The sequence below is a fragment of the Canariomyces notabilis genome (assembly GCF_033297395.1).
Source record: "Canariomyces notabilis strain CBS 508.74 unplaced genomic scaffold N656scaffold_25, whole genome shotgun sequence".
NCBI lineage: Eukaryota > Fungi > Ascomycota > Sordariomycetes > Sordariales > Chaetomiaceae > Canariomyces > Canariomyces notabilis.
In genome coordinates, this window is record NW_027041847.1 from 319,978 (window position 1) to 336,866 (window position 16,889).

The window sequence follows — 16,889 nt, forward strand, 5'->3', positions numbered from 1 at the left end:
TAGTTTCAGAACCACTCCATCACTTAGCGCCTCCGCCGCAAGCTAAAGTCTCAGCATTTGGATGTCTCGCCGAGGCACACTAACTTCTTGTAGGGGATACTTGCGGAATCTCCAAGCCGGCTGTATGAAGTCGTTGGTGTAGGATAGCGTTACTGTGTAAGGCTGCTGTCGATGGGATTCAATTATCCACAAGTCCCACTTCGTTAAGCTCCTCCCAATTTCTGTGATAGGGGCCGTTAACAGGGGTAGGTCGTGTTGTTGAAGGAATGTGCCCACAGCTCAGCGGACATCTTCCGTTTTGGGGGCATCACGGAAGGCACTCGGTGTAAGAAGCAGAGAGCATATAATGGACTTGCCGTTCCGTGAGCTTCTCCCATTCCTGTGGTCTCATCATCACTCACGCTGGTCGGTTCGATTCGACGTGTAGTTTACATTCTTTCTTGGACATCAACAACAGTCACTCGTTACAACAATACAACTTACAGCCATGCATTCTCTCGCTTTCCTCCTTGCTGTCGGCCCCGCGGCCGTGCTTGCCCAAGCCCCTCTATGGGCCCAGTGTATGTGATATCTTTGCCTATCTTCCTCGGTGTTGTACGGTTGTACTTGCCCGCTGCTTTGCTAACTGCGTTTCTCTTTCCTAATAGGTGGCGGTCAAGGCTACACGGGTCCCACGACCTGCGTTTCTGGCGCAGTATGCCAGAAGAGCAAGTCAGTTAACCCGGGCCCCAATCCTGCGGGTGCTCTGTTCGCCCAAGGCCATTGCTAACATGGAGGTTTTCCCAGTGACTGGTACTCCCAGTGTCTGCCCGGGTCAACAGCACCTACTCCTGCTAAAACCCAGGCGACGGCCGGTTCTCCTACTCCTGCCGCCGGCGGTCAAGCTGCAGCAGCTGCAACTGGCCTGCACAACAAGTTCAAGGCCAAGGGGAAGACGTACTTCGGCACCGAGATCGACCACTACCATCTCAACAACAATGCCTTGATCAACATCGTCAAGAGCGACTTTGGACAGATCACGGCTGAGAACAGCATGAAGTGGGATGCCATCGAACGTGAGCTTTTGTCCCTGCGCCATGATCCTTCCTTCGAGAGGGGACTGAGAGTCAACGACTAACCCAAATGATGCATTGCTATAGCGGCCCGCAACCAGTTCAACTTTGCCAACGCCGACAAGGTTGTCAACTTTGCCCAAGCCAACGGCAAGCTCGTCCGCGGCCACACCCTGCTGTGGCACTCTCAGCTGCCGGACTGGGTCAAGAACATCAACGACCGCAACACCCTGACTCAGGTCATCCAGAACCACGTCACCACCATGGTCACCCGGTACAAGGGCAAGGTCCTGCAGTGGGACGTCGTCAACGAGATTTTCGCCGAGGACGGCTCGCTGCGCGACAGCGTCTTCAGCCGCGTGCTGGGCGAGGACTTTGTTGGTATCGCCTTCCGCGCCGCGCGCGCCGCCGACCCCAATGCCAAGCTCTACATCAACGACTTCAACCTCGATATCGCCAACTACGCCAAGCTCACCAAGGGTATGGTCGCCCACGTCAACAAGTGGATCTCCCAGGGCATCCCCATCGACGGCATCGGCTCGCAGTCCCACCTGGCCGCGCCCGGCGGCTGGAACTCTGCCTCTGGCGCCCCCGCGGCGCTCAGGGCCCTCGCCGCGGCCAACGTCAAGGAGATTGCCATCACCGAGCTCGACATTGCCAACGCCGCCGCCAACGACTACCTCGCCGTCATGAACGCCTGCCTCCAGATCCAGAAGTGCGTCGGCATCACCGTCTGGGGCGTGTCGGACAAGGACAGCTGGCGGGCGAATGAGAACCCCCTCCTCTTTGACCGCAGCTACAAGCCCAAAGCTGCCTACAATGCCCTCATCAACGCCCTGTAAAGAGTGGATGCCCAGGAGGGTTTGACGCGACAGCAAGGAATCATGTATTGCGGACCAGGGATGAGATCCACCTCAAGAGTTGTGGACAGTCGACGGCACCAAGAGGCCGATGTGTCGAACATTATAGGCAGCAGGCTTGTCGAATCACTCATCTTCTTCGAGTAGATATTTGTTATTTGTGGCGGTATATATATACTAGAATCATATTACCGTCTGACGATGCTTCTTTCTCTTTGCGTGTTTACCGCCTTCCTGAACGGGTTAGCTAGTTTCGAATTTATGTCAAAACGGATTTCGATTTCCGAGCCGTGCTTGAATTCCGCAACCCTAGTACTACCATTTTCAGTGGGAAAACCGATCATCGTTGGATTCCGCTCGCCCAGCCACAGACAGGGCGCCAATCCTTGGCATACAGTCCGTAGATTGATCTGGCAACTGAAGACGGCTGCAACTGTATGCCAGCAAATGTGGCTTAAATGGCCATTGTGGCTGTGTGAGCGAAATCCAACGATGATCGGTTTCCCCACTGAAAATGGTACCTTAAGTACGAACCTACCTAAGGTACTTCGTCCTTAAAGTGGATCAGGTTACCTCATTCCGACCGAACGGTGTCGACTTGAACAGTCCAACCTACTAAACTCGAGAACCGCAATTCTGAGCTTTGCTATCTTATTTTCTCACGACAAGACAACACTTGCGCTGCTCAGGTTTTCGGCCATCATTCGGCCAAGAAAAGATGCTGCCTTGCTGGTCATAGCATCGCGAACTTGGCAAGCCCAGGTGGATGATCGCTCGCCGTTGCGGCAATGCCAGCGATATCACGGGAAAATGCGAGGATATGGGTCCTGTTTGTCGTGTTTTTCCTCACACTTCTCTCGCGAAATGATGGCACGGCTCTGATCGCAGGTCCTTTTACCGGGACCTCCAGGCTTGCCCGCCAAAGGGAGGCACAAGCCGTACTGAACAGCACTAGCTGGGGCGATTTCTCGCCGCATGCTATCAAGGAAGGCGCGCCTCCGGGCGACGCACCGCGGTATCTGAACCTGACGGGCTTTCGGGAACATGATAGCTATGCTTGGAATGATTTGGACTACTTCAAGGACCGATGCCGACAGTGGAGCCAGCACGCCTACCCGTCGAAGGAAGGATCCGGCGATTGGGACCACGGTCCGGTTACGAGGATATGGCAGAATGCCACGGGGACCGTGCACGGGAAATGGGTGCGCCGACAGGGCTCGGTTGTGAAGCACGCGAGCGACTACAATCTGACAGCCATTGCCCCCCATGCTGACTGGCCGGAGGGCCATGTCGAATGGGGTTGGAACGTCACCGGCTCTTACGGCACCGTGTTGCTGCGGCTGCAGGAAGACGCCGCAGACGGCGTGTATGAGGAGAAGGCCGGCGAGGGCAAGCAACTAGGATCGGCGGGTCTGGCAAGGGAGATTTCAGCTGTGGCCAATATCCAGGACGAGGCGACCTCAGCCTCCAGCTTCGCCATTCGACTCCATGGTGTGCATTGGCCGAGACAGGGCTCTATTCTCCTGTCAACGACAAGTGACAAATTTGCGGGCATCTTCGGGCTGCCCCATCTCGCACCCGGTCCCGACTTCTTCCAAACAGGCCAAAAGCTTCTGAATCACACGGTGGACCAAGTGCTCCGGACGAAGGAGAGAAACAGGTTCTCGGACCCCAGCAACCCGTGGACTCCTGTCGTTGAGGACGACGTTTCAGTGCTACTTCCGCGGTGCGAGTACATCATGTACCTGCAGCTACACCCAATTCATCCCTTCCTTATTGTTGACGACCGAAGCAACCCTGAATATGTTTTCCTAGCCGACCAGTTGGAAAATGAGCTGCGATTCCCTACCGGAGCACCCAATAACGGGATACCAGACCTTCGCATGTCTCTTGTCGCCTGGTCTCCGGACTGCTCCTATTATCTCGAGTCCAAGGGACCTCCCCTCTTCCCTTCTGCTGAAGGCCAACATCTCGTTGGCGTGAAGGCTGAGGTGTTGCTCTTTCGAACAAAATCGTGGATGTTTGGGTTTGCTGCTGTCATGATGGGGCAGTTATGGCTCTTGAAGACGCAGATGAAGGAGTCGAACACGCCCTCTACCTTGGGACGTATCAGTTTCCAAACCGCAGCCATGATGCTTCTGGCTGACGGTCTGGTCTTTGCGTGCTCATCAGCCTGGAGTCTCTCTGCGACCAACACGTTCCTCCCATCCCTTATCCTCACTTTTGCCGCGTTCATGTCCATGTCAATTGGTTCAGGATTCTTGGCTGAGATTTATAAAAACCAAGAGCCGGAGAGGAGAAACCGTGAACGCGAACGCGAGCAGAACCGAGGAACCAACGAACCCGCCGCTCAGAGAGCATCCCCCGCTCCGGCTTCCGCCATCCCGCTTGCACCCGGGTCTCTCCCACTACCTGTCACCGCAGGCCCACCGCAGGCTCCCTCTCCCCCAATCATTATCCCCTCTGACCAAGACATTGACGCCGAGATTGCCGAAAACACGGCGTCCGGCGCCGCTGTCTTGCCAACCACCACCCAGACCGCCACAACCGCTAGCAATAACCGACCCCGGGTGAGCGCCTTCGCCTCCATTAGCGTCTCCTTTGTCACGCTAGGCATTGTTGTCCTCATCCTCACGGCCATGTCCATGTCGTGGCCGCCGCACGCCCGCGCCGTCTACCTTAACTGCCTGGCCTTCACGTACCTCTCGCTCTGGGTGCCGCAGATCCGGCGCAACATTTGGCGCAACAGCCGCCGGGCGTTTGCCTGGCGCTTCATGGTGGGCCAGTCGGTTCTGCGGCTGCTGCCGTTTGCCTACTTTTACCTGCGCCACGACAACATCCTGTTTGTCGAGCCCGACTCGGTGACGTTCGCCGTCCTGGTCGGCTGGGTTTGGTGCCAGCTGTTTGTGCTTGCTGTGCAGGACGTGCTCGGCCCGAGGTTTGGCATCCCCAAGGACTGGATGCCCGAGGTGTGGGATTATCACCCTGTCCTGCGGGAGGACAATGTTGAGGCTGGCGGGTTGCCGATCGGCTTGGTCTCGTCCGGCGGGTGGGGAAGCGCGCCGTCCTCGCCCACCGCTGCTGTCTCTGATTTTGCGAGGAAAAGGTCGTGGTCTGACGGCGGCGAAGAGGATAGTGCTCCTGCTACTGCGCCTTTGACTACTTCGACTAGTGGAGGTGGTGGTGCTCGCAGGAGAGAGCGAGAGAAGGAGCTTAGGAGGCATGGCATGTCGCTCAGGACGATCGACTGCGCCATCTGTACTGAGGTGCTCGAGGTTCCTGTGGTGAGGGCGAACACGCGCGGGTCGAAGGATGCCTCTACTTCGGCCGCTGCGTCTTCGGCGGGCGGGCTGGTGGGCGTTTTTGCGAGGAGGGCCTACATGATGACGCCGTGTCGGCACATATTCCATACAAAATGTCTGGAAGGCTGGTTCAGGTATAAATTGCAGTGCCCGATTTGCCGGGAGGAACTGCCGCCTTTGTAGGGAGGTTCAGCTATTTGCGGGCGTTTACCAGGGATGGTCGGGATTCTTGTTGTCTCTACTATTGGGTCTGCTGATAGTCACGGTTTGTATTTGTTCTGTACTATACGCTTGAATAACGTTGCAAATGAGCTGTACCAGGTTCAGTAACGCTGGCCTCCGTTACACTAGAAAGCTGGCATTGTGGGGAATTGGTGCCGTGATCAGCAGGGACGTATGGAGACTCAAACGCCTAGCATGCGGGGTACAGCTAGCGGACATAGGAAGTTCAACCTGAACTGTTGGCATGGACGGGTGGTATGTTCAGTTTGTTGTAGGTATTTGTGTGGAGAGACGGCTTGCGTGGCTTGGCTAGTTGGCGGTTGGCCGCTGACTGTGCATATCAAGGACACTGATTCACGCCAGCGTAGATGCGAGTCCATATTATGTACGGAGTAGACCGCGGCTGCTCTCTGACACACGTCGAGAACCTTAGGGCCCCTCACGCTGTGTCTCAAGCTGCCGTCTGATCACGATTGCCATGTAGGCCCGGCCAGAACCTGTCCTGTGCAACCTGACTGTCGAGTTACTACACGTACCTGGTAGCACTCCGCTGTTCCAGAATCCGCTGTTCCAGAATAATCTTGCTCAAAGAAACGACGAGACGGCTTCAGATTACAGAAGGATGTGGTCGCACCTTGGCCGGCTTTAACGGCACAGGGCGATGTGGTGTTCAACGCGCCAAGCCATTGAACCTCAGACAACGCCCGCTAAATTTGGGAGTTTCGGAAGCATGCCGGCCTTCTGATAGGCGGCCCTGACCGGGCCGTTTCAAGGTTTCCAGGGACACGGCTCGGCAGCCCCACCGCCTATGACGCCATGATCGACAGGCAATTTACCCTGTCCGACTGGACCCTTTTCACCTGCCATGCCTGGTGGGACGAGGCACTGCAAAGCGAGGGGTTGCTGTTGGTTTCGCAAATTGTTTTCTCGTCCGAGAGGTTATTGAAGAAGGGCTTGTGAGATTTTAGACTTGTTCACCAATCTAATAACTACCTACCAATACCAATCGACCATCTCGCAACTTCTCTTCCAGCCGTTTGCTCTTGACAATCCCCAAGACCGGACAAGCCGCTGTAATCACCCAGCACCTGGGCGGACCCATCCCTCTACTACGTCTCACCTTCACCATCGCCTGCCAAAACACGGACGGACTGCCTTCTAGTGGCTTAGCGAGCAAACAAACAAACTACTGTAGAAAGCGTTTTGGAGTCGACAATACTCCCGACCGTCACAATGGCCAAGGTGAGCTCTTCTACCTCGTTGGTGTGCCCATACACCGCGCAGAACCAAGCTTACCAGCGGCCCAGATCAACACACTACTTCTCGACTGCGACAACACGCTCGTCCTATCTGAAACGCTTGCTTTTGAAGGATGCGCCGAGTTGATCAACGAGATCGCCGCCAAGAAGAACGTGCCCCTCCCGGCGCCCTTCACGGGCGAGTCGCTCATCATCGAGTTCGTCGGCCAAAACTTCCGCGGCATGATGCTCTCCCTCCAGCAGCGCTACGGCTTTGAGATGACACCCGAAGAGCTCGAAACCTACGTCCGCCGGGAAGAGGACGTTGTCATCGCAAAGCTTAAGGAGAAACTGGTCTCGTGCCCCGGCGTCGATGCGGTGCTGGAACGGCTTGCTGCCTCTGGCAAGTACAAGCTCGCCGTGGTGAGCAGCTCCGCTCTGCGCCGGGTCAAGGCTAGCGTAGAGAAAGTCGGCCAGGACAAGTACTTTGGTGAGGATATCTTCAGCGCCGCATCGAGTCTGCCCAGGCCGACGAGCAAGCCGGACCCGGCCATCTATCTCCACGCCATGAAGGTGCTGGGGAAGAAACCTGAGGAGTGTGTGGCTGTGGAGGACAGCAAGAGCGGTACCCTAAGCGGTACCCGTGCGGGCATCAAGGTCATTGGTTATGTCGGGCCATACCAGGAGGCAGAAAGGGAGAAGATGGTCAAGATCCTGACCGAAGCTGGCGCAGTGGTGATTATGCACGACTGGAGCGAATTCGACGAGTGTTTGGCCAAGATTGAGAGTGGGAGTGTCTAGATTTGGTGTTTGCGGGTATTCTCGTTCGAAGGATAGAGAGAGAGCGAGACTAGAGGTAGAAGACTTCACTAGACAATATTAGAGCAAGCGTTTGGAAAAAGCGGCACTTCTGTTCATTTCCGCCAGTCCATTAAAAAGCTATTCACGCTCTGAAGCGTTGCTCTGCTCGGGTTGGCGTTAGGCATCTCAGTCATTATATGCCCCAGTTTCACCCGAATTGCAGTCTTGTTAAACGATGCTCGATCGTCAACTGACCGCGCATTCCCGGCTGCGTCAAAGCACCAGCAATAAAGCGCGAGGGCGACGCCAACAGACAAGTCCTTCCCTGACTCGCACAATACTATCACCGATTTCTCAAGTGAAATGCCCGCTCCGTTTCCAAGCCTCTTCTCCAAAAAGCGAGACACAAACCCGCATATCTGAGGAAGTGCGTCCCGCAAGAGACGACTAGCCGCTTTGTTCTTACCCAGCCCGACCTCCATATGAGTCGGCGACTTTACCCACGAGCTCTGCTCCGTGGACCTGGGAACCAACGTTACCACACACGGGCCAGCAGAATCTGACAGAGCCCTCTCCCTCGCCCCGAGCGTTCCGATGAAGATACCTGGGGCCACCCGCTTCAATTCCCTACCGGCAGCCTCCTTACCCCCAGGATCAGCGTTGGAACCAGCCGCAACCAACTGCGTGATCAGCTCGGGCAATTCCGCCTCACTGGCAGCCAACAACTCCTCTTTATGCCGCCAAAACACCTCGGCCGTCAAGCCGAGCGCCCAGTTCTCCGTGTCGTCCCCAGCACCCTGAATATATCCGCCTGCCTCGCCAATCTCGGCGCCCACACCCAGCACCCGCTTGGAGCTGGTGCAGCATACGACGGGGTGGAAAGGGAACGGTTTTGACCTTCCCGCAGCTACTACCTCCCCTGGACCGTCGCCATCGCCACCACCCGCCGCCGCCGCAGAATCAGCACCAGCACCAGCGGAAATGCTAGAGTAGTAGTGGTCGAGAAAGTCAAGATGGTCCTCCTGGGTGATCCACAAGGGGCGCAGGGGTCGGTCGCCCAGCTGCCGTCTAAGCGGCTGGGGGTCGATGGCGAGCGCCAGGAAGGAGGCGACAAAGTCGGGCAGACGCGCCTCGATTTGGCTCGCTTCTGAGGGCGAAACCACGTTGGGCGGGACGAAGAGCCGGTGCGACGAGGGGTCCTCGGGGAAGAGGGCCCGGTTTAGCACACTGCACCAGATGGGGACGGTTTTGCTTAGTGCATCGGGCATGCCTGTTGTGGTAGGTTGGGTCTGTTTAGTATATCATCATGCTTGCCCCTGGGTGACGGTCTGAAAGGGAGGAGGATCCTCTAAGAGGTGGCGGGGACGGGTACCCACGTTTTCCTCGCCGGGTCGAGTCAATAATGATGCAGCTGTATGCAGGTAGCCGTCGGTGTCAGTTACGTTAGATTGATAAACGTCTACTTTACATGCAAAGCAAGCATATGGAACGGGTTCGGTAGGCTACTACACGGGTAGTTGCTTGAAGTTGGAGGAGAAACACGGCAAAATAAACAAGACTACGACGGGAATTACTACGCAACGGTATAAAAGGGAGGGAGGGGGTTAAAAGAAGAATGACAATGAGACTAGATCACCAACCCATCGTGCTTCCCAATCAGCTCCAGCAAATGCAGGTTGAGCCGTCTCGTGCTGAACTTCCACTGCCCCGTGTGCCCGTCAGTGCTCTTAAAGTACGCGGATGCGGCCTTTCGCGCAGGGTCGATGTACCAACTCCCGCACCGCTCGTTGGCGACGAGGGGCAACTTCAGCGCGGCGGCAACGTCGTCGACAAAGGCTGCATCTTGACAGATGGACCTGAGCCGGTTCGTGATGGAGAGGTTGGACCGCCTGAGGCCACCCAGAATACGTGAGAAGTTGTGGTTGGCTTGCTCGGGAAAAATGATGTCTGCTAATGCGGGTGTCGTCATGATGACTGGTGGTTGAATTGTTTCAAACTCTCGCCCTTCACTTGACGGAGACGATATCAAATCCATGGGGTTGGGCGGAAAAAGGGGGAGGAGGCAACCGGCAATTCAACCCTTGACGCCTCTCGCTGATTGGACAGTTTACTGCTTTGTGCAAAGAATAATTTAGAGGACCACTAACTACTCCATACCTAAGGTACCTTATGTACAGTACAGGATGTATTGTATCAAGGGGTGCTTTGGGGGATCTCGCGACATTTCCATCAACCTACTCTGTACTAGTAGTGAAGTCTGAAAGCAGGGCCGAGGAACGGGAGCACCAACTCGGGCCTCGGCTTCCTGTAACTACCTGCGTAGCACACTATCACCACAAGACTCGATCTCTCTCTGACTGTGCTCAGTCTGCCCACGTTACACCTGGCCCAAAAGGTTCCGAGGCAGACATATCGTGGATCTGTGTGCCGGCTAATATCGACGATGTTATCTCCGATACCGTTGAAGCAATCACCTCACCTAACGAGTTGGGCACCGAGAATCCTACTGCCGATGTTGAGTGATGGAATGACGGGGTTTGGGTTTACTCAGTCGCCGCTCCTGCGTGATGCAGACAGGTCGCTGTAAATGCAGAACCGTGCATGCTATCCCACCGGTATTCCGAGCGGTTCGTAGCATGACTCGTGTCCTGTTGAGTTCGCCGGGCCGCAACCCAACTGCAATTGCAGTGGTTAAACGCGCTAGGTGTTCTCATTCCGACTAGGGGAGGCACCCGTGACTTCATGCTGGAGGCCTCGACGACACTGGCGACCGGCTCACCGTCATAACTGCAATTGTTCTAGTGTTGATCTATGACGACTTTGCACGGCGGTGTTGAGGATTTGGAGTGGAGTCATCCCGCAGTTGGACGTGTGCGGTATAGTGTCGAGTATGCCCCAAGACGTGATCTAGGCAGCACAGCCCACTAGACGCCACCATAGCCGGCAGCTATGTAAGAGATGCATTGTGGGGGAGGAGGGGTTTCGACCAGGTATTGTATGTACTGTACGGAACAATACAATACAGTACAGTACTGTGCCTAAGGTACTGTACTGTATGTACTGTACAAATACGTACATACATGCATTAGGCATGGAAAGCAACATTCGGTGATAGACCGTACCAAGTTTTCTTTGGACTTGGAACTGGCCCGAACAGGCGAATCCAGATTTTTGCTATGAAGATAGAATAGCACACACGTAACCTTCCGTGTTAAGAAGACCTTTCTTCACGCTATGTAGTACCTAGTAATCTGCCAGAGTGGACATGGTGGTGGTGATCAGTTATCTGTCGTTGGCGATCTTGGGGGAAGGAGTTGGTGGCGCAGCCGCTCTCTGAGCTTCCCCATTGCCATCAGAGCATCGGCTCTATGCTGGTGACGACGAGTGATTTACCTTGTGGTCAATGGCTTCCTTTTCTGTTGGAAAAGCGCCTTGCTAGCACAGCCACGGTTATTTCTCAGACTCCCAAGAGTCAAAAGAATGTCCACTTATGACAAACCGTATTCTTGCAGAAGCACTTCGTAGGTGAACTGCTTGGCTTTTGCCGGACGCGCCATATCCGACTCAATATCAAGTCTTGACCAATATCGGCATACAGTCAAACCTGCAATTAACGATTGGTCCTCACACAGCCGATTTGATCGTTAATCCCAGGTTATCCTTAATCCCAGGTGACCCACTATTTACCCTGACTGGAAGGCATAGAAGTGAAAATGGGCTCGGCTTACTACAATTGTAAGAGGACTGCATCTAGATGAGCATATGTAAGCTTGAGGGTCTGCAAGTAGTGGTTCAAATCGCTAGAAAAGGGAGCATTCAGTATAGGTGGAAAAAGGGGACCAGATTTGGTTGGGAATTGGAGTTCTAGAATGGCCAGTCAGGGCCGAAAATTAACGATATTTGAGCATTGAAAACCCTATTTGTATGTATTACTAAGCAGAAGTTCAATCGTTATATTGGATAAGCCAGGGAATATCGAATTTGTATGGGATTTTCATCGGTAACTCGATAATCTATCGCTGATTTGGAGGATATCGTTAATCCTCTAAAAGTTAATTGCAGGTTTGACTGTATGTAAGGCATACCTTGCCTAATGCTGAGGGTACCTAGTCGGCTTGGGCGGCAACATCTCTCGACCCGGGGGTAAGCCGGTCAATTGAAGGACAATTGCCAAGGGTTTGAGGATAGGGCTGAACTAACAACGGCAAGAAAGACGTGCCTGCTGCATGAAATCGCTGGTCGGTGGGATTGCAGGATTTTCTTGCGTCGATCGAATGCCTGGCGCGTGGCAGCCGTCACGGCCAGTTGGCGAAAATCTGGACGGACACAGGATTGGCAGCCCTAATGCGGCATGTCGTAGGGCTGAAAAGGAGGGGATGGGGTTTGGAGGGGACCGTGCTTTCTGGAACCCCGGACCCGTCACTCAGGAACGTCAGATCCAATCTTCGTTGCTTCAACCATAGTCGGACGAGCTATCTTCTGTACTCAGCCTGGGTGCTTAAGGAATTGTCTATGACGCAGAGAGAGAGACAGTCAGTTGTGGGTGGGTGGGTGGGTGGAAGCAGGGGTTTTAGGATTCACAACCGTCGAATAATTCAACAATGGTCCCGTTCTATCTTACCAGAGGGACGATTGTAACTGCCGTGACTGCGGAAATCGCGCATCGTCGCACAAAGATTTGTCCAAGCCATCGCCGTTTGTCAACAGTGATGACTGCCGCCATTGTACAATACAGCAACTATTGTAGAGAGGCAACGGGCAGGCGCAGCTGCAAGTGGCGGTCACACATGTAGCTACCTTAGGTTGGGGTAATAGCTTCACTCATGAAGGGTAGCTCAGGGTAGGGAAGATACACTGTTGGTTGAGCGTACCTAGGTTCCTAGCGAATGGATGTTCTACCTCTGTCTTCGAATTGAAAGGCAGTGTTCCCCTGGCGGGATATAAGTGCCAAATGGATTTTCCAGGTTTGCTCTGTCTATTATTGTACGGCCTCTTTCTGAGACGGGCGAGTATGCGACCCTAGGTACCCTCAGTGGCAGTTGGGTGGGGAGCAATCGCAACCCATCAAAGGACGTCAACCGGGTACCGACGTATGTAAGGTAAGGTATGTATGTCTACTGTATTGTGCTCTAGTGTACAGTACATACAATACGACTGGAACTCCGGTATGGGCTCTGGCGCCCTAGCTCTAGGAGGCTCTACCGCCTTGATACAACTTCTCCCAGTACCTTCAGCGCGGCATTTCTCGCGAACCATGCCGGTATATGTGAGGTTGTAAGCCTATATCTGCCTCGCTTTCACTGTCACTGTCGCCGTCGCCGTTACAGAAAGATAGAATGAAGGCAGTGTGCGTGTTATGCTCGGCGGTATCGTGGAATTACGGTATGGTGAGAAGAACGCTACAGTACGAAAAGATGTCCTCATAACGTTACATGAGGATCTCGGCAACAATCAATTACAAACACAAGCACCCAATCCCGGACATAATTATAGCCAGCCACCAAGTGAGACAAGGGAGGCAACCTTGGTCCGATGTGTGACAGTATTAAGGTTGGGTCAACGGAAGCCGGGTCGAAGATTCGTGCTTCCATCCCAATGATAGGCAAAGAGCAGTTCAGTTATACAATACACTAAATGAACGAGTCTGTAGTGTCATTCGAGCACAAATGTTGGGGACATGGAAGTCGTATATATTCGTTTTCAACTCTCACAGCGGGATGGACCATGATAGGTAGGTAGGTAGTCTTCCGTCCTGCGAGGACCAGATCCAGAAATATCTGAGATGGTGAGGTCGGCAGAAACTGACCCATAACTTTACCCCTGACACCAACATTCTGCACCAATTCAAAGGTGTAGCCCCGCTCCGAGGCGAGCGAGGACAGCCGGTGGGAATGCGCCAGCCCGGTCGAGCTTCGGCTGCGACTTGAGCGACAGAGAACTCCACATGGTGGGCGGGCACTGCACACTTGGTGTAATGTGTAGATTATAGGCCCAACTTGTACCGTAATCATGTGTACTGTATGTACAGTACATACATTACCTGCATACATATCCGTACACCCAGAAACATTACAGTGCAGGACCCCTTTGCTAATTGCAGGCACCTACGGCTCTGCTGTGGGGCTGCCAATACCATAACGTTACTACGGGCACGAAGATATACAACCTTGACGTTACATAACCTCTGCTAATAAAATCACTTTCTTGCCCTCATTGCCCCCTTGTCATGTTCTGGGGCCCCTCTCCTCCATAATCATTCCTCAACTCGACGACGACCTCAAGAGCGCTCACATCCTCCCTATTCCAAGGCCTACGAAACGCCGCTTTCTCTCCACGCGACTGAGGGTATCTTCTAGCAACTTACCTGATATTTTATTCGGCTCACCTTCCCATAGCGCCATCCGAACCGCAACCCGTGCTATCTAACTGGGCGAATTTGGTGTGTGTCCCGTTAGCAAGTGTCGCCAGGGGGTTGCCTGGAATTTTGCCGCGACAGACAGTCTCCCTTGTATCTTCTCCTAACGCTCCACCAAATCGAGCCGCGGGACGGGCCGGGCATCTCAATTGGTTGCGGATGAGTTGCCGGCGTGCTATGAATCAAGAGTTGACGGCACGGGACACCGAGTTGAAGATATCGCAGCGCTCTTTCGATCATGGCGTCGTTGGCGCATGAAGCCGGCTGCGCGCACGCCTCGGTTTCGGTTAGCGACTCTGCAGATACGGCTCAGAAACCGAAGCGCGTCCGGACGAGCAAGCCGAAGGTCAAGACGGGATGTAATAACTGCAAGTAAGGGAACCTACTGTCGTTGCATCTTGTCATGCGAGTTGGCGGCGGCGCTGACAACCTTCTGTCTCGCAGGCAAAGGAGAATCAAATGCGACGAGAAGAGGCCCGCGTGCGCAAACTGTATCCGATCCAAGAAGATATGCTCCGGCTACCCGCCGCCGCCTCGGATCCCCGGGGGACCCTTTAGCGGAGTTAAGATCGCACCGAAACCGCTCGCTGCAGCGAGTGCGCCACCTCCGGGTCGCGAGGCCATCCAGCTACCCCCTAGACGGGCGGCGAAATACCAGCGACGTGCGACGCCCCCTTTGACGCCAGTTACACCGTCAGAGGTGATGACGATGGTGCACCATCCCTCAGTCAGCCTTCCCTTTCGTGGCCAGGAAGCCCAGTACTTCCATCTGTTCCGTGAGCAAACGGCGAACGAGCTCTCTGGTTTCTTCGACTCGGCTTTCTGGACACGCAGCGTGCTGCAGGAATGCCATTCCGCGGCACCCATCCGCCATGCTGTTGTTGCTCTGGGCGCACTGTACAAGACACTAGAGAAGTCAAACGAGTCGCCGCCGTCGTCGCCTTTTGGGGAGCGCGATCCCGCCGATAGCGCCCCACGACATTGGGAAATGGCCGTCCGGCAATATTCCCATGCCTGTAACGCGCTGGTCAAGGAAGCCTCAGCTGAGACGACCTCTCACAGGACAAGGTTGATGGCAAGCGTCCTGCTGGCGTGTTTTGACTCTTTCGTTGGCGATCACAAGCAAGCCATCGTTCAGATCCAGACCGGGCTGGGCTTGCTCGAGAAGTTACGTAACGAGAGGAGGCGTGCCTTCCACCCCACCCCCGAGGAACCGGTAGAGGAAGAGCTCACGCAGATGTTTACCCGCCTCGCGATACAGGCGAAATCCTATGACATGGCTTTCCACTTTCCCCATCCGTGGGTCGTCCGTCTGACGTCGTCATCTCAATCCCAAGACCCCAGCTCTCCCGCCTCCGATGCTTCTTCTCCCATCCCCATCAAGCAGGAACCTATCCCGGACCGTTTCACATCCGTCATGGAAGCCCGGGTGGCGTGGGACAAGCTCTGCGAGCGCATCTTCCGCTTCACAGAAACCATGTTTGCCCACGCCAAAAACGGCGTCATGGGCGTGCTACCCAGCTCGTTGCAGCACTACGGGATTTCATTCAAGACGGACATCGAAGCCTGGTCGCTAGCCTTTGACCCCATTCTCGCATCCCGCACAGCGCCGGGGGTAAGCAGCCAGGAGAAGGCCGGCATCGCCGTCCTCAAAATGTTCCAGATCATGAGCAAGATTCTCTTCATGATGACCTTTAGCGACAGCGAGATGCACTTTGATAAGTTCACGCCCCTGTTTCAGGCCATCGTGGACCTGGCCGTCGAAGTAGTCGGCGACGAGGAACGGCGGGCCGCTGCACGCCGCTGCCCCGATCCCCGCCTCTGCCGGCATCAGCATCGGCACTGGCCGCCAGACATCTTTGGCGGCCATGAGTACGCCGCACGCCACATTAAGCCCAGCTTCAGCGCCGATTTGGGCATCGTCCCGCCGCTGTACGTCGTCGCGACCAAGTGCCGAGACCCCCGCATTCGGAGGCAGGCTATCCAGCTGCTGCGCAGCAGCGCGAGAAGAGAGGGCATGTGGGACAGCGAGTTGACGGCAAGGATTGGGATGTGGATCGCCGAGATTGAGGAGGAGGATCTGGAGGTCGATGAGGGCGGCGGCGGTTCCTTCACCAGCGCGATCCCGACGCCCGGGGCGAGCCCCGTACAGTCCATGTCTCGGCCAACGACATCGGCGTCGGGCGGTAGCCCGCATGCCTCAAACTCGTCCGAGTTTGGAGATAGCCCGCTCGGGCCAGGGGGTAATGCCCGCTCCCGCTGGGATCCGATTAGGGGGGCAGCGAGCGCTGCTGCTGTCGGTGCTGTCGCTCATGGCGGTACGCCTGTCCGGTTGCAGCAGCAGCAGCAGCAGCAGCAGCAGCGGAAAGTGATACCCGAGGACAGAAGGGTTATGGTCAGGGCGGTCGAGTTTGACTTGCGCGAGCGGTGGGCTGCGATCCAGCTTGGATCGAGGAACTTGAAGACAGGCACTCCGGACCTGAAGACGAGAGTCACGAGAATCACGTGGTGATTGAACGTGTCCCCGATTCGCCCACCACCACCACCTCCTCCTCCGCCTCTTCTTCTTCTCTTTTCCTCCTCCTCCTCCTTGGCGTCTTTATTCTTTCGCTTCTGATATACCCGAATGGTTTTGAGCGTTACGGTTCGAATGAATGGGAAAAGGTTTCATTTCCTCCTTTGGGTATGGATTTCGGGCTCTGCATGGTACGGAGCAAGAGCGACAAAAACAGAAGGGGCACGCTTGAATTTCCCGCAACCAAGATTCGGAACGGAACAAGCTTGGATCTCGGCCCCTAGATTTGTCTACTTCATGACATTTAAATTCATTCTGACCTCTGGGAGGGGAGCGGGTGCTGAATTGGAGACAGCGCCGATGGTTTGGAACCGGTCACTCGAGGATCTGGTATCTGACAGGATGGGATACGAACCTGCGGTTCGGGAATGCGGCAAAGCAGGAACTGTGGCTTTTGTCGGCTTCCACCAACTGCTCCAGTTCC

The 16,889-nt window shown here is 55.1% G+C and overlaps 5 protein-coding genes across 5 annotated transcripts; 4 read left to right on the forward strand and 1 right to left on the reverse strand.

Moving 5' to 3' along the window:
- Positions 1–487: 487 nt before the first annotated feature.
- N656DRAFT_791875 (glycoside hydrolase family 10 protein) lies at positions 488–1,894 on the forward strand (the record flags this gene model as incomplete). Its single annotated transcript, XM_064817022.1, has 4 exons — positions 488–560; positions 648–711; positions 787–1,055; positions 1,140–1,894. 4 exons carry the CDS (start codon positions 488–490, stop codon positions 1,892–1,894), a joined length of 1,161 nt encoding a protein of 386 aa, XP_064667033.1.
- An 806-nt stretch (positions 1,895–2,700) lies between these two features.
- On the forward strand, positions 2,701–7,475 carry N656DRAFT_791876 (uncharacterized protein; the record flags this gene model as incomplete). The annotated part of the gene is made up of 3 exons (XM_064817023.1): positions 2,701–5,047; positions 5,090–5,137; positions 6,736–7,475. The coding sequence occupies 3 exons, from the start codon at positions 2,701–2,703 to the stop codon at positions 7,473–7,475; spliced, it is 3,135 nt and encodes a 1,044-aa protein (XP_064667034.1).
- A 113-nt stretch (positions 7,476–7,588) lies between these two features.
- Positions 7,589–9,444, reverse strand: N656DRAFT_715918 (2'-O-ribosyl phosphate transferase; the record flags this gene model as incomplete). The annotated part of the gene is made up of 4 exons (XM_064812090.1): positions 7,589–8,382; positions 8,449–8,745; positions 8,852–8,886; positions 9,116–9,444. The coding sequence occupies 4 exons, from the start codon at positions 9,442–9,444 to the stop codon at positions 7,589–7,591; spliced, it is 1,455 nt and encodes a 484-aa protein (XP_064667035.1).
- A 2,595-nt stretch (positions 9,445–12,039) lies between these two features.
- Positions 12,040–12,398, forward strand: N656DRAFT_340377 (uncharacterized protein). The gene has a single exon (XM_064809302.1). It carries the CDS (start codon positions 12,077–12,079, stop codon positions 12,266–12,268), a length of 192 nt encoding a protein of 63 aa, XP_064667036.1. The 5' UTR covers positions 12,040–12,076; the 3' UTR covers positions 12,269–12,398.
- A 1,730-nt stretch (positions 12,399–14,128) lies between these two features.
- Positions 14,129–16,869, forward strand: N656DRAFT_831605 (uncharacterized protein; the record flags this gene model as incomplete). Its single annotated transcript, XM_064818632.1, has 2 exons — positions 14,129–14,262; positions 14,335–16,869. The coding sequence occupies 2 exons, from the start codon at positions 14,129–14,131 to the stop codon at positions 16,400–16,402; spliced, it is 2,202 nt and encodes a 733-aa protein (XP_064667037.1). The 3' UTR covers positions 16,403–16,869.
- Positions 16,870–16,889: the final 20 nt, after the last annotated feature.